This window comes from Venturia canescens, chromosome 8 (genome assembly GCF_019457755.1).
Source record: "Venturia canescens isolate UGA chromosome 8, ASM1945775v1, whole genome shotgun sequence".
Lineage (NCBI taxonomy): Eukaryota > Metazoa > Arthropoda > Insecta > Hymenoptera > Ichneumonidae > Venturia > Venturia canescens.
In genome coordinates this window covers 13,221,793-13,244,697 of record NC_057428.1, presented here as the reverse complement: position 1 = coordinate 13,244,697, position 22,905 = coordinate 13,221,793, and the positions used below count along the sequence as shown (strand labels likewise).

The window sequence follows — 22,905 nt, the reverse complement described above, 5'->3', positions numbered from 1 at the left end:
CCAAATTTTATTTCCCATCGCAAAAGAAACTTTGAGCTCGCGTGTTATTTTCGGTATTTTTCGTATTCCGTAATCGAGTATATTCGTCATTAGCTTTAACAACGTGAACGAATTCAGTCAAAGGAGATTGAATTTTTGAAAAGAAAATAAAATTGAACGCGCAATAAATTCACACAATCTATTTTCATAATTTCTTTTTTTTTTAACATACGATTACGAGGCAGTTTTTTTTATTCAAATATGAATAAAATTTGATTATATGACCCATCAGCATTATGCAAAACGTCGTTGCAAGTTCACCTCCTATACCAGCGAGAAGGGTGTTTAGGTAGATAACACAGAGAGCTTGTGAAGAGCGAGAGAACGAGGTGCCCCTGCTTTGTTCTATAGCCTCCTATAAGAGCATACACGACTAGGGTGACGGTGTACAAACACACTCGGCATAGAATCACTCGATGTGAACCCATGTTAGGATATACAGGGTGAGTCACATATGATTTCAGAGAAATTTTATATCTCAACGTAATGATTGTTCGAATAGATATGTAGGACGAAGCATCTTCGTTTCAAGAAAACAATGAAAGAATGCATTTTAAAAATGTTGTCGTCGAAAGTTGTTGCTAAAAATTTGGGGGAATTTCGATTTTAAAGAACAGCTTTTGAAAGTTGTACGTTTTCTTTTACAAAAATTGACCGTTTTGTACGACACGTTCTCGCAGCTATAACCTCAAATGGATTCCTGAGAATTGACATGTATAGCGTAAAACAGTCCGATTTATATTTCTCAACACCACAAAAGATTCATCGAGCGTGTACGAATTTCGGTACATTTTATAGGTATCGTAAAAATGACTCACTCACCCTGTATGCATTTAATATATATAGGTGACTATACGCCGCTCTTTCATCGTCGTACATGCCCAAATCGCGTCTACGTCCACAAGCTTTGTGTGCAATCTCTCGTGTCCCGAGATTCCTTCATGTGCATACAATTGCTGTATGTGCTTTGCTCGATCCTCCAAGTCATAGGGTCATTATTCTCCATGACGAATATGCAAAAGGTACGTCCTTATGATTCTTAGTAATTGATATCCACTGTGAACGCTATTTCACTTTCGACGAGCAGAGCGTATTGTGTATTAGTAAACGAAAGTCGGCTGTGTGCGATGTCCGTGCGCGTGCTCGTGTGTGTGTGTGTGTGTGTACATCGTAACGAAACGTCTGAAATTGTACACTCGGCGTGCAGTGTCTAGATTTATACGTGAGCCCTGTTTCCATTGCTGGAACGCTTTTTAGTCCTCGTGCGTTAAAACATATTGAGTTTTCCATTGTTCCCAGTGTATTGCAATTTTCCGAAAAGAAACGAGCAAAAAGGTAAACAAAACAACACAAAAGATCGTTGGAGTTTGTTTTGGTTTTCGTTGTCCATCACTCTGATTGGGTTTTTCGAAAAACAAAACTTGGATTGTGATACTGGAAAAAGTTTCATCGAATTTTTCGCATTGTAGATCCAGAAATATTCTTTCGTTTTCACGATGCATATTCTCGTGTTTATATACGACCAAACGTGATCACTTTTTTTTTTGGTGAAATGAGAGTGAGCGAGCAATGTATTTTGCAACTGCTATACGACGTTGCAAAATAGTGGTTACAGAGTTTGCACAAAGTTCCGCCGTCTTGCACAATGTTCCGGGTCATCGTATTTTATGAAACTTTTCTCGTCTCTGATGAAATGATTATTGGAATTGATTTTTACGAATCTACATGCACGTGTTTTCAACATGTCGAATACACAGCGTCCGGAAAACTTTATTGTGAACAAATTTTGTTCCGAAAACACGATTCTTTTGATATCGATTTTCTATTTGCGCGAAAAAGTTATCAAATGATTTTCGTCGAAATGATTTTCTAGTTGAATAACAAAAATAAGTCGAGATAAAAATATCTGTTTCAACGTTCGAATTCAATACGTACGAAGCTCTGATTTTATTGTAGATAGAATGGCTGAGTCGAAGTTAAACATCCTGTCGGCAACTGTCGATACACTTTTTTCTCAAATTTGAAATCTAGAATCCTCTTTAAATAATTGGAATGGAAAATATTGTTTAACAAATCTTGATGAAGTCATTTGGCAAACACTAAATTGTTTACTTTGAATATCAGTGTGGTGGAATTATCTTTTAGACCGTACAAATTTTCTGTCAAAATTCAGTGATAAAGCAGTGCTCTGTTGGGCATACCGAAACGAGTAGAAAAGATTTGGATAAACTTCCGAAAAGCGGAAACCGAATTTTGAGCTGAAATTTTGCATACTGCTTCTTTATAACAATATAAGACTTCCCCTAAAAGGATTTTTGGCGACTAGCAATATTTATTGAGAAATTGAATTTTTAAGTTGCTATTTTAGCCCGAGCAAGTATATCTATATATCGCTTATCTCGCTCGGCCGGTATCCTCACTTCGCTATTTCGATAGTGCCTAGGCTACATGGATGGCAAACGTTGCGCTCCTTGGCTGGGCTACTCCGGGGATTTTTTCCTTAAAATTCCGTCTCCCCGGCGCTTTTTTTTTTTTTTATTTTTTAAATTTGAACAAAGAAAAAAGAAAATTCTTGAAAAGTAAATGGGTGGGTCTCCCCGGCGCGAAGCGCCGGGGAGACGGAATTTTAAGGAAAAAATCCCCGGAGTAGCCCAGCCAAGGAGCGCAACGTTTGCCATCCATGTAGCCTAGGCACTATATAGCGAAGTGAGGATACCGACCGAGCGAGATAAGCGATATAGATATACTTGCTGGGCTAAAATAGCAACTTAAAAATTCAATTTCTCAATAAATATTGCTAGTCGCCAAAAATCCTTTTAGGGGAAGTCTTATATTGTTATAATGAAGCAGTATGCAAAATTTCAGCTCAAAATTCGGTTTCCGCTTTTCGGAAGTACAGCCAAAGATTTTTATTCTATTATTCTGTACTATGAATAATTGTAAGGAGTTTTTCATCAAATCTACGATGCTGGTGTAGAAAATATTTGTGATATCAGCAAATCGACTTTGGAAAAAGAAATGTTTTTCTTTTCGCAGACAATCGACAGCTGGTAAAGCAGGGCACCGTAATTATCGAATGTAGAGATCGTAGAAGTCTTCCGTCCGAGGTTGAAAATAAGTTGGTGGAAATATCCGAAGTTTTTTTTCCATTTTTTAAAATAATTTATTACGATTTATCAGCAAGTTGACGATTGATTCTGAAAAATTAAATGAATTTAATAAAACATTCGATCTTTTGTTACTAATTTACCAAAATGAGATGGGCAACGTGAATTCGGAATTTAAAAATCTTGTAAATTCTTCATGTAATTTACAGATCATTCACAAAACTGAGTTTTCGTTATTCCGGGTGGAAAAACTTGGCGATCGATATAACCATTCAAATGAAATGAATAAAAAGGGTGAATCACCATTTTTAAATCTCTGCAACATTCGCGTTTTTATTTCACAATGTATAAACTCATCGGGTTTCGAACGGCTAGATAACAACGATGCCGACTGTTTTAGTTCGTGTGTATCTGTGTTTGTACATTACTGTAAATACATAATAACAAATGATAGAGCAATAAGATTGAGATAATAGCATGGAATAAATAAAATAGATGAGAACGACTGAACAGTGTAATATCTCTGAATGGAATTACGATATGAATATACATTTTAATCTTCTTTTGTTTTTATAATCTTTATATAACGACGGCGTCTTGACGTTCTATATATTATTATCTTCAGGCTTCAACTGGAGGGTTTTCTCCCATATTTTTCTTCCATTTTCCATCATTAATACGATTGGGCTGTTGTAAAAAATAGCGCTATGTGAAATATCTCGAAGGACTCTATGAACTTTATCCTTTTTTGCTTTTCTTAAAGCTTAATTATCATGATTTATGAATTAGCCCACTTCGAGATAAACGATTCATTATTATTTAACTCCTTCGCTTCGGAACTTCTTCCTCTTCGCTACTAATTGCTTCGCTCTCTTCTTCCTCCTCCTCCTCCTCCTCCTCTTCTTCATCGTCATCTTCTTCCTTCGAATCTTCGTTTTCGTTGTGTTCCGAATCAGCTATTTCACTCCCTTCTTTCTTGCCCTCTTCCTCCTCTTCCTCTTCTTCATCTTCCTCGTCTTCGTCCTCGTCGTCTGTACTATTTTTCATAATCAGCGTGTTCGCGGTTTTTCCTATTTGATTATTGCTGCTTTGCCCAGAAACGATTCCCGCTCTGGAAACTTTATTTTCTTCCTCCTCGTCCTCCTCACTCGACTCGTTTTCTTCCGCTTCGTCGTCTTCCTCGTAATTCTCGTCGTCTTCTTCCTCATCGTCGCCCTCTTCTACTTCGCTCTCTTCCTCTTCCTCTTCCTCCTCTTCTTCTTCTTCTTCTTCTTCTTCGGAACCTTCTTCAACTTTGGAGCCTTCTTTCGCTTTCTTCAATTCGGGATTTCCCGCTTTATCGATATTTCCCAACTCTCGTTTCTCTCGTATATTGACAGCTCTCGACGGATTTACTTTTTCTTCGAGACTCGAGTCCTCGGTTTCCTTGATTCGTAACAAACAAAATTTTAGACCCAATTCTATGATTCAATTCAATATTACTCTCATTTTTTTCGCCAATAATGTGATCGGTGAAAAATGCAAAAATAATGAAAATAGCGCGGAAAACAATTGTTCATAAATAGAAAAAAAATATTCAGCAATCGTTCAAATTAAATACAGAAAGCTTGATTTCAATGACATCCATTGAAAAAATTCCTTTTTAAAGATCCTCTTGTTTGGAAAAATAGCCATTTTGGGGGGGTAAATAATTAAAAGCAGTTTTCTCTTTTCTTATTTCTCTCACGCAATGGAAACAAACAAAATCTGCAGCTTTGGGAGCCGATGGTACAACTACGGTTAATATTTAGGTTAGTATTTTCAACGTTTGACTATTAGAGCAAAACTTGGTAATGAAATTATTAAGAGATTCACCAAATAATAAATGGCTCCGAAGATTTTTCATTTTTGATCGTTTCAGTTGGCATGTAAATTCTAATACTTCCTTACAGCTTGATTTTGATCGTGGCTGATGAGTGACAGGGTCATTTTGCCTGACAATACAACCGGCGCTTCCGTATCGTCCTCCGAATTTTCGGCTTGTGTCTCCGAATCCGTTACCAACAATTCACACTGAGGTGGCAATGCACCCTCGAGGTAAATCGGCTTCGGTGGAGTCATTTCTCGTTCCGGCTGACTGTTAGGATTATTCGATCATTAAAAGCTTGCCTCAAATCCTCTCACAACAAATTTTGTTCCTGTATTTCATTTATTTTCGTTAAACATAATACTTCAGTTTGAGAAAAACCCAAAATTAGCAATCTGACGTCGCAGCATAGTTTTGTCGGCGACATAATGCATAGAAAACGAGTTTTTAAGTAATATTTCACTTTCAGTTCTGACAAAAATATTCCATGGATTTTCGGAACAAAAATTTAAAAATTCGAAGAAACAATATTGTCTATTGGAATGTTTTTTAATCATTTTCTCAAGCAATTGACCTTAAACCGTTGAATTGAACGAATGAGAAATTTTGCTCACGTATGAGTGATGATGGGAGTTGTTGGGCGGCTGATTCTCTGGCCACCTTCGCAACAAGCGGTCATTTCCATTCCCATGACTTTAACAGTTGGCGAAGATTCGTCAAGTTCCTCGCCTTCATTTTGACCTCGTCTACAGCATGATCGCAATACGCATTCGTCCTGCAACTGAAAGTATTGCTCGCACAATCCAAGGGCATCGAAATAGCATGGTAAAAACAAAGACTTTTTAAAGTCGAACAACCAAGCTGATGAAAAAAAAAGAAAAAAAAAAAGAAATCAATCAGAGTTCACGATAGCACTACAAAATGAGGTTTATTGTCAGATGAATTTTCCTCTGGGATTCCAGCAGAATTTGATCGAATACTCCAATCAAAATTTATCAAAATTCCAAAGAGAATCGAGTAAAATTCATTTGATTTAAAACAAAATGTTTTAATCATCGGTTCAATAATTTTTCTCCCCCAATTGATTGTTCAAATTTGCACACTACTATCGTTGATAATTATTATTTCTAACGTTCGAAAAATGGCGAGGTTCTTTAAAGATCCGCGTAAAGTCGTTAATCAATCAAATTTAAGCGAAAACAATTATTTTGACAGGAAAATTGGTGTCGAACGATTGAAAATACCGTCAAATTTATCGTTAAAAAAAATCCACTACATTGCAGAAAAAAAACTAGTGCTAATAACGAAATGAAAAAATGTATATTTCGAAATCAGAAAAATTTGACAGAGTGAAAATAATGATAAAAATTATATTGAAAACGTATATCAAGTGGCAAAATCCCAGTAGACAGACGGCCAGTTTATTGGTTCTGTGAGAAAAACATCATTTTTAAACGAGGAGCAGCGAGGTCGTCGAAACTCGCATTGATGGGTGATGGCTAATATTCACATCCTAATAATCAGTTCACACGACATGCACACGCTGTAGCGAGAAAACTAAAGTAGCTGCAAAGAAAGAAAAAAAACACGAGAGCACGTAAACGAACGATGTAGACGTAAGAATGATTGTGAAACGAAGAACTCCTCGTGTTTTTGTTAAAGGCGTGTAACGAGAGAATCGTCCTGGTCGCGTAGCGTCAATTGAGGTATTAACGAAACGATGACAGCTAAAAAAATCACGGTCTTACGTCGAATGAGATATTTCGAGATTTTTTCAAGTGTAAAATAATGAATCTGTACACGTTAGACGAAAAACTAGTAACATAAAAGAGATGAAGGGAGGGCAAGAAAGTGTACCTTCGAATTGTGGGGAAGAGCTGGCAGACTGGACTTAGCAACCCCATCAACTACTCAAAAAGCAAATAAATCTGTATGTAAAATGAAAAAATATGCTTTTTCAATGTAAAATGAATTGTGATCGGATGAGGGAGAAGTTTGTAAACTCGAAAAAAGTCGTTTGTGTTGGAACGATTAAAAAATAAAGTGTCAAATTCGAAGTTGGCTTCGATTTGGTCAAACTTTTCGTTCGTTCTCAAAGCTCGGACAAAACCAATCAAGTAACAGCAACGTGCAACGTTTCTAATGTCTAATAATAGACAAACAAATGATAAATTTGTTGTTGGAATAATTCGCCACGATAAAAATGTAAACAAAAAGGTTTAGTGTCGTTGTTTAAAACCTGTGTATCTTGATGAGGGCTTTGGCTATTTACGACCGTACGTGACAAGCTGCCCATCTGTACGACTATTCTCTCCATCGCTGCTTCCGTGTCGACCAAACGTTGCCTCAGCTGATCTATCTCTATGTCTCCAGCGGCTTCTAGTGTTTCGTCCAGCATGTGCAACACATTTAACCAACACCGATTCAGAATCGTCGATTCCCTTCGTTTTCCACCGCTTCAGAATCCTTATTTTCATTATTTTTCTCTTCCACACATAACCACCCAAACATTCTTGCTTTCTTGCACAATATTATATTTGTTATCGGGCCAATCACTAGTGCATCTTTTACGTCGATGTTTACGTCGAACTTTAATTTTGCTGACCTTCAATATCGAGGCTAAAATTCTTTGCTGTGCGGTTCGAACACGAGAACGCTTGCAGTGACGAATTTTTTCGAGCAAATTCAACACGTGGTCGTAGCAGTGACATTTTTTGCATCAAGCAACAATTTGCTATTATTTGTCCTAAGATTTTTACTGATAATTGGGACGAATGATGGTTTTTTTTTTTCATTTTCAAAGGGATTTGTGATTGACGTAGAGTGGATGATTTTGCAATTTTTCATTCAAAGACATTTTTCAAAGTATTTTTGTTTTTTTTTTTCTCTTTTTTTTACTTACGCTCCTTCAACTCCTCGATCGTCGGAACTGGCCGCATCGGCGATGGCGAACGCTCTTTTCTGTAGCAAGACGCTCCTCCTCCGGTCATTGCACTCGTCAGGACTTCTGGATTGAAAACTTTGTTTCGGAACTCTCTTTCTGCCGTGGGGTTTTGATATTCCGCGTATATCTCGTTGTCCGAATTTTTTCGCATTACCTGCAATCATACTCGACTGAAATTCTTGGAGCTTAAACAAACACGAATACTCGACGGAGAGTTTTGTTTGTTTTTTGCACTACCAATTTGACCGATGTCTTATCGTCTAAAAATTTACGGGAAAAACACCAAACGTCGAACGAATTTTCAAGTTTTTTCATATTTGTATGAAAAATACGATGAAAATTTGAGAATATTTTTACAAGAAAACAACAAAAACATGGCGGTTAGCAACATTCAAAGTTCCTTGACCATCTCATTTTTCAAAATGTGGATCTTTATTTTTTAATAGTTGTCTTAAGAAGAATGCGTTTCTCAAGATTTTGTGTACGATAGAATTTTCATTAAACGAAATTTCATTAATTCCTTCGATTTTCATTTTTTGCGCGGATCTTTTTCATTCGAAAAAGCGCCACGTTTTCCTATTTATTTCGTCATTCTTATAAATTAAAAAATGTTTATTCACCGAAAAAATGTAAATTAAGCGAGTTTTTCGGTGCCTCTTTTTTACGAATGGCAACAGATTTGGTTCGTTCAACCAAATCACGAAAGAATTTCGTCCGAACGAATGTTCGTTGGAATCTCGATGAAATTGACGAAAGCTTGGTTCGTTCGAGTTCGACCAATAACACGTTGTGACATTCACAAATTATTTCGTTTCGACCAGCAGTTTATTCTCACTACGACAAAGAACGATCGCTATGCGTTTATGCGTACTATGATTGGTTCTCACCTTAGCAATGGTATAGAGGAAAAAGAGAAATATTCCGAGAGTGTAGAGTGGCATAATGATGCCCATACTGTTGCTGCCGCTCGGCGTTGGGACAACACGACCGGCGGCGCCGAGAGGCGGTCTCATTTTTTCAATAACAACGTGATCCGGTCGGCCATCGACTTTTGGAACAATGTGCGAAGAGGGAATGGCTCTGCCGCGTTGTTGCAACGCCGGATGAAGTCCGCCGGCGTGGGGTGGCACTCTTCGCTCCTGTCTCATCGGACCTGAGTTCCAAAACGGAAATTATGAAAAGGAGGCGAGTGCAGGGAAAAAAGGGGCTGTGAATCATCGGCAACTTTGTCCAAGAGCGAATATTATGAATGTACAAAAAAAACTTTATTAGTCACACGAAAAACGAAGCGGGGACATTAATAGCCTTTTTTCGTTATTTTGTAACGCTGCGTTGGGCAGAAAATTGTACTCGGAGATTTGACAATCCGCCAATCCGCCGGACCCTCGGCGCGGCGTCTCTCCGCGTAGGATCAAACCGTTTTTTCTTCTTCCTTTTTCTCGACTCTTTTTGGCTATCGGCCAGCCTGACATGGACAGCTCTCAGAGCACAATCCATTTATACTTCGAACGACCTTTGCAATGTTAGAAAGTCTTGAAAAGCCGCACTCGTACCAATGTAATTTTTGTTATAGAAATATTCAGTGAATTTTGTCCGCGAAGCATTTTGGAATGATCCATCCTCGCTCCGTCCTCGGCCGAAATCAGTTTTGCGAATGTACAGTACAACTTTGCATTCGAAAACTCTTCCAAGAGCTTCTTTACTGGAAATAAAGCGATTGTCTCACTGAATTTATCTTTGGAAAAAAAAAATTCATAGATTCTCGAATTCGAATAAAAATCAGGCTAAAAATATTGTGAAAGTTTTTTGTTAGAGTCGACGGTTAGTTTCCGACATTCCGAGAACAAAAGAAAAGCTAAAAAAATTGCACATCGAATGAAGAAAACTTTGATTAGTGAATTATTTACGTTTTTTCAATCATCAACACGAAAAAGACTCTCGCACTATTTCGACGTTCCCTTACTGTGTGGCATTAAAATATGATATCTTATGAGATGTGGAGTTCCCAATTGCGAGAGCGGTACGCCGAACTGATTTTTAAGGCACAGAGAGCTATTGAAAGTTCTTATTTCTTCCAAAACTTGTTTATACGTTTTTCCCAGTCGCTCTTTCTCGGCGAGAAAAGAGGAGAGATCTATACCACATCGGGCCAAAACTTCGTCCCTGCAGAAACTCGCACTTTGAGGCGTTAATTTGTTCGATTTTAAGGCATCTCGTACTCTGGGATCGACTTGATGATGCCTCAATATGTTTTTACACATTTCCTGCATTATGTCCACTGCATTGACGTCGCTTTCGAATATCAAATCGCAGCAAGCTAATAAAAATTTCATTAAACGAAATTTAGCACTTTTTGTCGTCGTTTCTTCCTTCTCATTATCAATTATTTTTTCCGTATTTGCTTACGAATGGAAAAAAAAAGCAAACGGACAAAGTTTCCGACAAATCTCATCGATAAATTCATGGAATTTTGGGTAAGTGCAAAATTTATTGTGAACCACCGTTTTCATTTTCGTTCCACTGTCACTGAAAATGCTGCTGCTTTTGTTATCGGTTTTTTTTCCATTCGAACTAAAGCTCTTTATACGGCAAATGAGTTTTTTCTGGAATTTTTGTCCTTTCGAATGAATTGAAAATGAATTTTTGAAATTTCAGTTCCTCAGAATGTTTCTTAGAATTTTCCTCGATTATTTTATTTTTACGTTTACTTTCAGGAGAGGAAAAATAAATTTTGTTGGACACTATGAATATCAAGGATGCATGACTCGTCGTTTTTTCGAAAAGGCCAAATTTTTTTCAGTATTTTTATCCGATAGTCGAAATTCTGATCGTATATAATTTTTCATATCTCCTTAAAGCGATTTTGTACCGTAGATTTAGAAATCGTCCATCGAATTTCAATATTTTGTGCCTTTATCAGGAACTGTGAGCGGCGAACATTACGCCAGCAATGGTGATGATAATAATTGATCATTTCACTGATTAATTCGATAAACTTTTGCTCATAGTTATGAACGAGAGGTACAAATACGTTTTCGACGAATGTAAAACTAAAAAAAACCACGTATAACTCACCGGGTCCGTCAATCGGGGTGTGTATTGTATTGACAGGAGAACTGAGCATGGGATAAAAAATTTTGGGCCACAAAATAGCGAAACATCCGGCAACAATGGCCAAAACGATAATTGTCTTTCGTGGACCGAATTCGGTGTGATCCGCCATTTTTCGTCGTGTATCTTCGTTCGTAATCGTCTCGTTGTTACTTCGCATTGCGCTTCGATTCATGGCTCTCGCGATTATTCGAATGTTTGTTCAATTGGTTATTGTGTTAAGATTCAAACGCGGTTTTTTTGTTTTTATGAGCGTTGTGTTTTAATCGCGCGTGTTTACTATGAAGAATCACATCCAGGGCCACCCCACCCGATCACCGGACAATCGTCCACGGCACACACAAATACACTTTGACGCAAGCGCCTCGAGCCCGAAATTCAACAATTTGTACGCGTATATGAAGAAAAAATAGAGGGAGAGAAAGAGAAGGTTGATACGAGGAAAGAAGAACGTTTTGTATTCCCGTCAAGTAGCAGCCCCAGCAAAAGACGAGGAGCGCACTTGTCGTCTGCTATTTCTGTCAATAGACCAAGGCCGTCACTGAGAATTATGTTCCCCCCAGACTCGACAATTTATTTTGTACTCTGACGCTGTTTTCACGTCTCTGCGCAAGCTCCGCAGCACGCATCAACACCGTGAAGTTGTTCACTTTCGTTTGAAACTCATTTTTTCGATTTTTAAGATTTTTTCTTTTATGCTCATTTGAGGACGAGTTCTGGACGGCAAGGGACGGTTAATTCATTCATTTTCACATCCCAAATTTTTCCTACTCGAAACGGTATATTTCATTTTCATTTTACTCCATGATTTTTGCAGGAATGGCCGAAATTTGTGAATTATTCGCTCGAAAACTATCTCGTTTCACAGACATGTTTTCCATAAACTTTTTATTCTTCGAGAATTTAAATAATGAACCCTCAGTTGAAGTCGTAAAATCTGTAATATCGACAGAGGAGATGGTTAAAATTGAAACGTTTCAGAATGGTCCGCAACGAAAAAAGCGCCACGTCGAAAGGAGTTCCTTCCCGATTGGGAGAGATATCTCGGGTTGGTGCATTATTATTTTCCTTGTCTACCGTCATGGCTGACTCACTTCATGCACAAACACACATATATTCACGTATAAACACGTATATACAGGTGCGAAGGCATTTACATGTAAACCAATAGGAGAATAAAAAAATGGGGGTTTGAGTTGGTCGCGGATGAAAGACACAACGGGATGAGAAAGAGAGAAACAGAACCCTTTTGCTTTGATACGATAACAAACGATGACTACAGCTGAGTTGATAGTATAGTAATGTAGTGTAAATAAAATCGTGTACAATTAAAGTGAATAAAGTGAAAAGAGGAAAAAGCTTAGAACGACTAAGAAAGATAATTGGAACAAAGAAACAGAACAAAATTGGTGCGCGAGGTGTAATAGTTCGCGAAGTCTGATTTCGTTGTGTTGTTCGCCCACACGGACAAGCCATACGGTGTATAAAAATAATAATAATTCTTCGTCAAGTTTACAAGTGCTTCACCCTTTTTGGAGTCCCACCGACAGATTCCCAAATGCTTGACTCCGACGATTATACGTAACACATATATAGCACGAGTGTTTATATTCGCGAATAAGTCAAGAGGGGGAGAGAGAAAAAACAAACAGTGTGTCTAAGCGCGGAGCGTCCGCAAAAGCCATAACCCGTAAAAATCATGAACACATTAAGCGAATTTTGTTCCCTATTTTGCTGTCCTCCCTGTCCGTCCAGAATCGTAGCTAAACTCGCGTTCGCACCGCCCGAGCCAACGTACAGTTTCATCGAGGACGAGGGCACCAAATTCACAATATCTTTTTCCAAACGTGCAGAATGGAATTTTTCCGAACGGGAAAAAGAATCCGTCGAAGGTTTTTACGCTCGCACCTCACGCGGCAATCGAATTGCGTGTCTCTTTGTTCGCTGTTCTGCTACCGCACGATTCACCATTCTTTTTTCACACGGTAACGCCGTCGATCTCGGACAAATGTCCAGCTTTTATCTCAGCCTTGGATCACAAATCAATTGCAACATATTCAGCTATGATTACTCCGGCTACGGAGTCTCTGGTGGTAAACCCTCAGAGAAAAATCTCTATGCCGATATCGACGCTGCCTGGCACGCTCTGAGAACTCGCTATGGTATCAGCCCTGAAAATATCATTCTTTACGGACAAAGCATCGGCACTGTTCCTACTGTCGATCTTGCCACTCGGTACGAAGTTGGCGCAGTCGTTCTACATTCACCTCTCATGTCCGGGATGCGAGTTGCTTTTCCCAATACCAAACGAACGTGGTTCTTCGACGCCTTCCTCAGGTACTACCATCTGCGCTCCGTCACTGTTCAATATTTACGGCAAATAAAAATGAACTATTTTTATTTCAGCATCATTGAAACTCAAAGAAGTTTTTCTCCGTTTAAGATTTTCAAGTCCGCATCTTTGAGTAGTACTAAAATTGTTTACATTTAAATTGTGCCAATTTTCTGGTTATTTTGAACAAAAAGAATTGTTGAAATCTTTCATAGGAATCGAATGTGTGAAGAATCATTTGCCTAATTTTTAAATAAAGCTGATCATCGGTTCGCAGCTTTCGGTTTTGACCATCGGATTGTTTTCCTGAGACCGATGGACTAAATTTGTAGGATTAATAGGTCGAGGTCAATAATTCTATAAATAATGAAAAAAGAAAACACCTAGGCATTCTACCAGTGTGAACTTTGAAACTCTGGACAGTTTCCATATGCAAGAAGCAGATTAAAAAACAAATATTCTTCTCAGCATTTCAATGATGGAAAGTTCCCTACGACTTTTACAAGAGAAAATTTCATTCACAGTTTCAAATTCAATCATTCCTGACATATTTCTTGTCATCAAAAAATCTTATTACCGAATGAGTGCAAAACAAACCAATGGCACTTTAAAATTGAAATTGAAAAAAAATTTGATGTTTCTGTTTTATAAAAGTTGAGTAAGTAGACATTGGAAACTTTTATACGAAACATGATATTCGCCACCAAAAGTGTTCAATTTGTACAAAACAGTATTTTGGTTTATTACTCATTATTTTTCTTTTTTGCAGCATAGATAAAGTGCCAAAAGTTACTTCGCCAGTGCTCGTCATTCATGGCACAGACGACGATATCATAAATATCAGTCACGGACTTGCGATCTATGAAAGGTGTCCCAAAGCTGTGGAACCACTCTGGGTCGAGGTGAATATAAATTCAATTGATTTCCTACGAATGTTGAAGACAACAACTTATAAAATTTAAGAGTTCAGTCCAAAATCTATTGAATATCGAAATTTCATTAGTTGGAATGCTGATGAAAAAGAATTGAAACCAAACATTCAAATATTTTGTAGAATCAAATAATTACCAACGTAAGGAAAAATAGGTTTTCAACTGTCAATATTTCACTGGAAAAAAATGAAATTTGGCAACTTTTATTTCCTCAGGGTGCTGGCCACAACGACGTCGAGTTGTACAATCAGTATTTAGATCGGCTAAAACACTTTGTGAGCGTAGAATTGGTGAACTGACGTAAACTGAGCCTCTCCCAGACAGCGGGAGGGCAGCAGGTCGTGGGCGGAGTAATCGTGAACGAGGATAGTCAGGATAATTCATTTTCGAATTATTTGGACACGATAAGTCACGCAATGTTGCTCTGTGACGACGAGCCCTCGCCGATATCGAGTGACGAGGGATTTTTCATATGTGAAAAGCAAGGAAGCATGGATAGGGATGAAACAGGGAGAGAGAATGACGCGGAGAAAGTTGATAATATTGGGACGAATGAGAAGTCAGATTGCGAGGAAACGAAAGAGAAAAAAACGGCATCGAATCGTTTGAGTCGAATGATGGTGGATAAAAAATCGGGTACGGAGATGACGATCGACGGTGAAGAAGTAAGGGGAGAGAAAGAGGGCCTTGAAAGTCGGAGCTTGCAGGGGCAGCCAATTACAATACAAATTGAGAACAGTGACAAATCGATAGCGTTGTTTCCGCAAGAAATTACGACGCCGACGACGCTAAGCAAAGAGAATAAAATAAGAGGAAAGAAGAAGACAGTGGCCGTCCAGGTAAATTTAAATTCAATGGAATCAATGGGAGACTCGAATTGCCTGAAACTGAATAAGCTGCGTTGTTCGAACAAGTCTGGATTATTGCAGAGTTCAGTTAAAATGAAAAAGCCCGAGATTGCGAGCGAAAAACCAGTTGAAAACAAACGAGATTCAGGGGGCAGCGATTCGACGAAAATATATTTATGGAGCGGTAAAAATTCCAAGAAAAAGCAACAAACGCCGTTGTTCAAGAGTCAGAGCGTTATCGAAAAAGCAACGAAAACAGCGACCAATCAGCACTTCACGATACACGAACCGTTGCAAAAGAGCAACAGCCTCATTGAAAAAACATCGATCAAATGTAAAAAACCGTCGATCGGTTGTAGCCCATTGAAAAAACTCAATCGTTCCTCGTTGACGATAGAATCTGAAAAAATAACCATCAATCTCTCAAAATATTCACCTTGCGCCAGTCGATTAGCCGCAAGCTCGAAAATCCTTTCTAGCAACTCTCCCCTCAGTCCCGACAGTCCGTTACAAGCTGTTCGATCAAAAAGTCCAAGACGACGAGACGTTCAAGAAAACGGACTTTTGGATCCCACGAGGCATAACGAAAAATCAACCCTTCAGGCTAGTCTCTCGTTGAACATACAACAATATCGAAAATCACATCCTGCCCCAAGGAGCCGTAGCGTTGGTGACAGTTGCGTCACTTCACCGACCAGCGAAGCTACCACTTTGAGTTATTCACCAACGGGAACCGAAATTTTGTCCCTCGAAGAAGTCTGCCCACAAATTACCGTCAACGACGTCAACGTCGACGACTCGATTATGGTTTTACAGAAACAAGAGATCAGAGACAAATTTAGCGAGAATTATATCGCGTGCTCGCGCAAGGCCAATCTCGAAACAAAGTGTTAATCTTATCCGAAGTTCCCCCCTTTTTTTACGTACTCATCAATCCGTGTTTCCATCGTTCCAATGCAACGAATGTATGCTTCTCGAGTATTCGTTTCGTTATTCGCTGTTGCAGCGAATTTTATTTCTACTGATTTTTCTAAATTCGAATTTTTAGTCTGCTTTGTGGTGCTCCATAAAATTCACAGTAATTTCAGCTTTTAAACGTTGAAAAAATGTCCCAGTCCACTGATTATTCGTTAATTTGCTCACAAAATTACCAATTGAGTTTGAAAAAAATATTTTCAGAATTTCCGTCGACTCATCGATGACCAAAAATCTCACGACTTCAAATATTTCCATCAAAAAATGTTGTGTGAATCTAGAAAAAAGTGTGCTGTTAGAATTCGTTGAATTGTAGCGATGGAAACATCGTTTTTAGGTCACACTTATCTTTTTTATCACTTTACAAAAAGCACTGTAAAGTTAATCAATTTTCACGATTCTTTAGGGACGAAAATTCGAAGAATCAAAGCTCCAGGGTGCTGCTCACGACTGTTCATTAAAAATATAAGAACACTCTTATCCGTTGTTCCGTCATATAAAATTACGGAAACAGGGCAAGTAACAGAGAGAAAGAAAGAGTGTGAGCGAGGAGGAGGATATTCGTCCTCGTGAGAATCTTGTCTCGCCTCGCCGGTAAACCCGGGACTTCAAAGTTTAATTTCATATTCCAGTTGTGCGAGAAATAATTTGTGAAGACATGAGAAGTAAATGAAAGAAAAATATCGTCAGTGCCAAAGAAGAGAAATGCAATCGTTGTGCAAACGTGAGCGATCGAACGAGAATTCATAATCAATTTGAGAAATCCCGTTTTTATTTTAATTCTCCTTTTTTTCTACATTTATTTTTTACTTTTTACCGCGAAGGAGAATGAGAACCGGGCGAAAGTTAGAGTTTACCAGATGACTTTTATAATAAAGAAATAAAAAACGAATAAATCGATGGAATAATGAAAAAAAAAAAGAATAATGATGCTAATGAAAAATATGAAATAATGATAAAATTACACGTCGTTCTGTCTCTTGCTGATGGACAACCAGTCGGTACCTGAAAAATTGTAAAACGGTTTACCGCGCGGTGTATAAAAGACGTCTATATAGCGAGAAATGGCTAATACTGCCCTAATTCATCCTCGAATATATTTCTACTACTTGTGTCTCTAGCGATGAAACTTATTTACCATTATTGAGATCGTAATCATTACGAGAAAGATGAATGAGAAGAAGGATTATTGGAGTTTGTATGGTTGGCACGAAACAAGCGCTTGTTCTCATATTTTTTTCTATTTCTGGAGTTGTCGAATCAGCTTTTATTGTGAAATTTCGTGCGAGCTTCATGCGAATATTTCGTAAAACAAATTCGATCAGTCATCGTACTGTTGCAAGTGCAAAAGAGCTGAAAAATATTCGAAAGAACGTTTCGTTTCGTTCCAACGATGCAAATTTCAACGTACATAATTTCAAAAAGGACGAGGAAAGGGGAAACGAGTATTAGAAATATCCTGTAGGCTCGTTGATAGTTAAAAGAAGAAGGAAAAAAGTTGAAAAGCAAAAAATATACCCACCAAATATCGACGACTGGAAATCTTCCATGGTAATGTTAGTTGCGTAGAATGGTTTAAAATAAAATGAAGAAAATGAAGAAAAACGAGAGGAAAAACAAAAAAAGCACTAAACTAAAATAGTTGGTACGAAAACAAAATAAAGGATAGAATTAAATGCAGCGTTTGATGCAATGTTGTGTCTTACCGAAGATAAAACAAGATAAAGAGAGAGCGTTTTAAAAAATGATCACGATGCAGAAAATAATCTTTTACACGAATAATAATAATGGAGTAATGCAAAGCAAAAGCTAGGGACAATATCATTGCCAAACTCGACTAATGAGTTAGTTAATTATCCGAATATGAGTGTACCATCATTGAACAAAACAAAAAACAGATAAGAAATGGAAAAATTCTAACCTGACGTTAAGATCCGTTAGAATTCTTGTCATAGCGATCGAGGATGTAAATATTAAATTGTCATTATTATTATTATTATAAAGAATCAATACAATCATGTTTTATTGTTTTTTCGAATCACTAGGTTTTTCACCAAAAATAATCAACGCGAAAAGTTTAAATATATACTAAAGTCGAGCGTTTGCTTCTCTAAAATAAAAAAAAAAAAGCCAAATGCCTTCTGGATGTCTCGTAAACCTAAACGAAAGAAAATGAGGAAACAAACGTTTAGTTCGCTGTTACGAAACTGTCTTTTTCGACGAGAGTGAGAGTTTACGTTTTAATGATTATATAGTTTACGAAATTTACGTATAAGCATATTTCCAAAAACATTCACTAATGGAAAAAAAAGTAACATTTTTTCGCGTCAAGAAGTCAAAATCGTCGATTGCAACACAACGGTTGTACCACTCTAACATAGAGATACGCGAATCACGTTAATTTTGAACAAATTCACCATTTTTTTTATCACTTTTTATTTTGTTGTACTTATTTATTATTCATTATTTCGTAAAAGTGACCTTTGAGTTTCATGTTTTCAAGCCCGTTCGCTTGTTGTGAAATTTATTGTTTTTTTTTTTTTTTAATGAACAAAAAAATCTCGAACTAGGACAGAATAATGAGGAAACGTCCAGAAATTTTTTCGATTTACTTAGAATTTGATATTTCCGATGTCGAGCATTTTTTCTACAGTATTCTCGCAAAGTTCTCAAAAATCATTAAATGGCTCGACATTTCAATTGTAAATTGAGGCTCGTTGATAAATTCTCTTTCACGAAGCAATACAAAAATGACGAATCACGTTGAACAGAAAGTAAAAAGGTGCGTGGCAGAAAATCTTTTGGTCATTTTTATAAAATAATCAATAATAAGTAATCCCGGAGGAAAAGGACGCGAAGAAATGCAAGGTTCATTGAAGATAACGACAAATCGCTGTTTCTCGTTTAATGGTTGTTCAAATTGTTCTCCGGTTCGTATATGTTGCGCGCGATTGTTCGGTGGATATTCGTCTTCAATGGTAGTTTAAAGATTTTCAATTTTAAGGCTCCTGTTAATTTGTGGTTAGAAGAAAGGGAAGGAGAAAAATTGTAATGTCTCAAAATCGTACTTAAAAGACGTCGTTTCAATGTGAGATAAGCATCGATATTATTTTTGGGCATAGTTGTTTATTAAAATTTTTTTAAATCCGATTATTGTTTATAACGTTTTCAGATAAAATCGGTGGATCGTATGATCCAAGTTCGTGCGTATTTTTTGACAGAATCTTTTATTTTTCACTATCGTATTATTCAAGATTATTTGCGAAATGTTGTGCTCTTTCGAAAAAATGGAGTTACAGAACGAGCGATTACAAATACTATGTTTCATGCAAAGAGTTTCATGTACTTGAGAATTTTATCGTACATGTGTGTTGAGAGGTTAAACCTTTCGCGACACATGCTCAGACGTAGGATCGATGAGAACATGACGCACGAAACGATGAATAAAAACATTCGAACAAAATCATGCGAACAAAACTAACACTTGGAATCGTGTACCGAGCATGCATTTTATACTCACTTTTTAGGCGGTATAATTGTTGAAATGAAAATTGCTGAGAAGCGAAGGACGAGTAAAAGTGGAGAAAAAACAAAAAAAAATAGGAAAACATTGTTGGATGGTACACCTAACATTAATCATTGTCGAAGACCTCATTCCATTGTCTCCTTAGCTGTGTTAATGATTGAAGAAGAAAAAAAGCTAATGAAAACACGTGAGAAAAGAGAAAAAATGATGAAAAAAAACACTGAAGCGATAATCGAAGTACTATTTCATAACGATTAATAAATAAACATTCGTAATTATAGGATTAACGGATTTTCTACGATCCCGATCGTTCGAAGAGATAAAACAAAGAAAATGAATGATGAATACGAGATTTGTCACGCGAGACGATAAATCGTCGAGAAATATTTCGAAAACGTCGAAACGAACGTCACTGTTATTTTAGTCGAATTTCGAAACCACAGCTTTATTTTGCTCAATTAAATATTGTTTGGCTCAAGGGACAAATTTGACGGAGTAAATGTCTCCGATGGACTTTGGTACGTTCGGCATACAACGGAGGCGTTTATAGCGATAGCAAAACGTTCGTTTCGTCGTTCGAACGTTCGATGAGTTTTGAATTTTTGCCATCGATGATCATTCTCGGTGTGTGCGTACGTGCGAAAGATTACTCGTGACTATGAATGCGATCGTGTCAATTCGTTCAGTGAAAAATGGGCGCGTTGAGTGACGTCGATATTTATACTGTAAATATAGCATTACGAGTAAGCTCGAAAAAAAAAACAAAAAAAAAACAAAAGAAAAATAAGTGAAAAACAAAACGAATGGAAAAAGGCAAAGGGGGACGAGGAAAAAGGGGAAAAATGACGAAGAAACGGATATATTTGGACAAAAGTGTTTGATTTGATGTACTTATTGGATCGTGTGTTCGAATGGGATTCTGACAAGTGAGAATAACGTTTACGTGACGATTGATACGCCGGAGGGAGGGGGACAAGATAATAGACTCGTGTTAAACGTGATTTAGCTTAAAAGACGCATGTTACATTTGACGATACTTGAGACAGGGTGGTCCGACAGATTCTAAAAATGCAACTCTTCAATCATGTATTCCTAACTAATGAAACAACAGATTAATTAAATAACGAAAAAAAAAAAACGATACAAAAACCATTTTCACTTTCGATTCGAAGTATGAAAATGGCCATTTTTAAACGTAGCTTTTCATCTGCTTCCTCGCGAACGCCTGAACGGTGCACCCTGTTACGAGATTGAATGCAATATACGTGGACGCATTTATTTAGTTTGTAAGAATAATAATATGTATAAATATATCGAAATTCGAATGAAACGTTGATACGACGAAAACATTTGATATCGCGGTTTCGGGTGAAGGTACCAGCGTGAAGGATTATAATTATTCTTTTGTAGAAATTTTATTCGTTAGTTTTACCACTGGAAAAATACGTTTAAGATCATTATTTCGTAAGGTCGGAGTTTATCCTTTTTTAATGAATTTTTTAAACTCTCAATAACAGGCACGTTTGAGTCGAAACGCCGTTTGACGTCACTGGTGCTCTTCACCCTCGCGGACAAAAACGGTCCAGTTGTTGGCCCACGATTACTTTATAAATGACATTGGCAATTTTTCACGTTCTCGAGACCTTTTGCACTGTCCTCCAAAATCGCTTTTTCACGGGGCCAATAACTGTACCGATCGAGTCTACTCGTTCTTTTTTTTAAATTAGTTTTTCATTTTTTTTTCTTTTCGCGATGGTGGATGCAGAGTGAGTGTGAGTGCAATTTTACCTCTACCAATACGTATACACGCGTAAAACATGCGTCGATTCGAAATTGTGGGGAGAACGGAGGTCCGATGAACGACAAAAAAAACGAGGAGAAACAATCACCGTATATCGCGGTCGTGGAATATCACGAATCGAAACACTTTTTCCCCCTCCTCGAGAGAAACAAAAAATAACAAACTATACGAACGAGAAACGTTACCGCGGACAAAATTACTTTACTCATTTCCCCAAGAAACGTTGATTATGTATTATTACAATGTGAATTACATATATAAGCACATTAAGCTGACGAATTTTCACGTTCGATTTAACCCGCCTTTTGCTCCTCTACAGCTCACGCTCTCCAGCATCTTTTCCTTTCGCCAATCCTCTGCCTCCCTACAAATCCATCCCCAAACTCGATGTTTTCGATTATGACTCATTGACGAAGGGTAACTTTAACCAATTCTGTTGAAATGTTTATGTTATTTTGGGATTTAAAAATCACGATTCTTCTCTATTCCATCGTGGCTCTAAAGAGCAATGAGCTTCTCAAGTGTATATAGAAGCCTTTAACGAATCACGAATCTGATCATTTTTTGCCACATAACGTGGATCGAGTTTGGCAATTTTTAAAAAATCTTCAATTGTCTCATGAATATTCCATTCCACAAGGATTTTTCGAAAGCTTTTGGAAAATCAACGGTAAAGCATAAAATCCGGACACGATTTGTGAGAAAAAAACATTCGTATGGAAATCATCAAAAAATTGATTCGTCAATATTTGTCGAAGATTTGTAGAAAATTTTATTTCCTTTTTTTTCTATTTTACAACCTCTCACGGTAGTCAAAATTTTCAAAAACAACGTTTTCTCGAAAAAGGATACGTGATTTATTTTCCCAAGCTTTTAGTGGACTCGGTTTGGATGAATTTTGTTAGCTGATCGGGATTACGAATAAATAAATATAGAAGGGCGAGCATGAAATGGGGTTTCTGCACGTAACCCTGATGAATTTTCGGTGTTGCCGTATGGAAAAACGAGGTAAGCGACTTTCCAGGTGGTTCTGAATCCAATTGTACAAAACATTAAGCGAGCATCAGCATCCGGAGGAAATGAAATGGATGGCGTGAGAGGTTCGTCGCGCGACGTTTCCGACGCCCTGTGCTCGGCGTAGTTTTGGTATTCGTATAGTTTTAAACCCTTAAACGAGGTCAACGAGATTCGAGAGAGAAAACGACACCGTGTGCGTTTCCACCCGCCGACGTATTTCGCGTCGTGAAACAGTTAATAATCGAATTTCGGTCTCGCAACGAGACTTTGCACTAACGAAAACTCTGCGCGGATGCGCCGGCTAAACTTTTCATCCTGATTTAATATATTAATGTAAATGAACGGACTTTTTGGGGTTGCAACAAGCTCGACGAGACATCCTCACGCTCTTTTTTCCCCCACCTCTGCAAAAGTTACTACAAAATTA

General features: G+C 37.6%; 3 protein-coding genes and 1 long non-coding RNA gene across 6 annotated transcripts; 3 read left to right on the top strand and 1 right to left on the bottom strand.

The window, feature by feature from the left end:
• Positions 1–594: 594 nt before the first annotated feature.
• LOC122414313 (uncharacterized) lies at positions 595–3,468 on the top strand. Its single transcript, XR_006261737.1, has 2 exons — positions 595–1,374; positions 3,076–3,468. It is a non-coding gene; the product is annotated as an uncharacterized lncRNA (long non-coding RNA).
• On the bottom strand, positions 3,452–11,599 carry LOC122414310 (neurofilament medium polypeptide-like). 3 transcript variants are annotated; one of them, XM_043425450.1, is made up of 8 exons: positions 11,012–11,599; positions 9,900–10,253; positions 8,824–9,089; positions 7,895–8,090; positions 6,850–6,899; positions 5,607–5,773; positions 5,076–5,262; positions 3,452–4,571 (listed from the first exon to the last, which is right to left on the bottom strand). In XM_043425450.1, exons 1-8 carry the CDS (start codon positions 11,220–11,222, stop codon positions 3,966–3,968), a joined length of 2,037 nt encoding a protein of 678 aa, XP_043281385.1. In that variant the 5' UTR covers positions 11,223–11,599; the 3' UTR covers positions 3,452–3,965. The 3 variants fall into 3 exon arrangements, with proteins under 3 accessions (XP_043281385.1, XP_043281383.1, XP_043281386.1); XM_043425448.1 differs by lacking the exon at positions 6,850–6,899 and adding an exon at positions 7,232–7,371 and having other exon boundaries at positions 11,012–11,598; XM_043425451.1 differs by lacking the exons at positions 6,850–6,899; positions 9,900–10,253 and adding an exon at positions 7,232–7,371 and having other exon boundaries at positions 11,012–11,592.
• Positions 11,600–12,135: 536 nt separating this feature from the next.
• On the top strand, positions 12,136–14,666 carry LOC122414312 (alpha/beta hydrolase domain-containing protein 17B). The gene is made up of 3 exons (XM_043425453.1): positions 12,136–13,384; positions 14,149–14,281; positions 14,527–14,666. Exons 1-3 carry the CDS (start codon positions 12,747–12,749, stop codon positions 14,608–14,610), a joined length of 855 nt encoding a protein of 284 aa, XP_043281388.1. The 5' UTR covers positions 12,136–12,746; the 3' UTR covers positions 14,611–14,666.
• Positions 14,667–14,727: 61 nt separating this feature from the next.
• Positions 14,728–21,731, top strand: LOC122414311 (uncharacterized). The gene has a single exon (XM_043425452.1). It carries the CDS (start codon positions 14,728–14,730, stop codon positions 16,051–16,053), a length of 1,326 nt encoding a protein of 441 aa, XP_043281387.1. The 3' UTR covers positions 16,054–21,731.
• The last annotated feature ends 1,174 nt before the right edge of the window (positions 21,732–22,905 follow it).

What these genes read in the sequence shown, in the direction of transcription:
- LOC122414310 (XM_043425448.1), bottom strand. Translation starts at nt 11,222, where the DNA reads ATGAATCGAAGCGCAATGCGAAGTAACAACGAGACGATTACGAACGAA. An exon ending in TCATATTTTAATGCCACACA is followed by an intron (nt 9,090 to 9,899) that starts GTAAGGGAACGT and finishes TTTGGAACTCAG; the next exon opens with GTCCGATGAGACAGGAGCGA. An exon ending in ACTCCCATCATCACTCATAC is followed by an intron (nt 5,263 to 5,606) that starts GTGAGCAAAATT and finishes TAATCCTAACAG; the next exon opens with TCAGCCGGAACGAGAAATGA.
- LOC122414312 (XM_043425453.1), top strand. Translation starts at nt 12,747, where the DNA reads ATGAACACATTAAGCGAATTTTGTTCCCTATTTTGCTGTCCTCCCTGT. An exon ending in TTCTTCGACGCCTTCCTCAG is followed by an intron (nt 13,385 to 14,148) that starts GTACTACCATCT and finishes TCTTTTTTGCAG; the next exon opens with CATAGATAAAGTGCCAAAAG. An exon ending in TGGAACCACTCTGGGTCGAG is followed by an intron (nt 14,282 to 14,526) that starts GTGAATATAAAT and finishes TTATTTCCTCAG; the next exon opens with GGTGCTGGCCACAACGACGT.
- LOC122414311 (XM_043425452.1), top strand. Translation starts at nt 14,728, where the DNA reads ATGTTGCTCTGTGACGACGAGCCCTCGCCGATATCGAGTGACGAGGGA.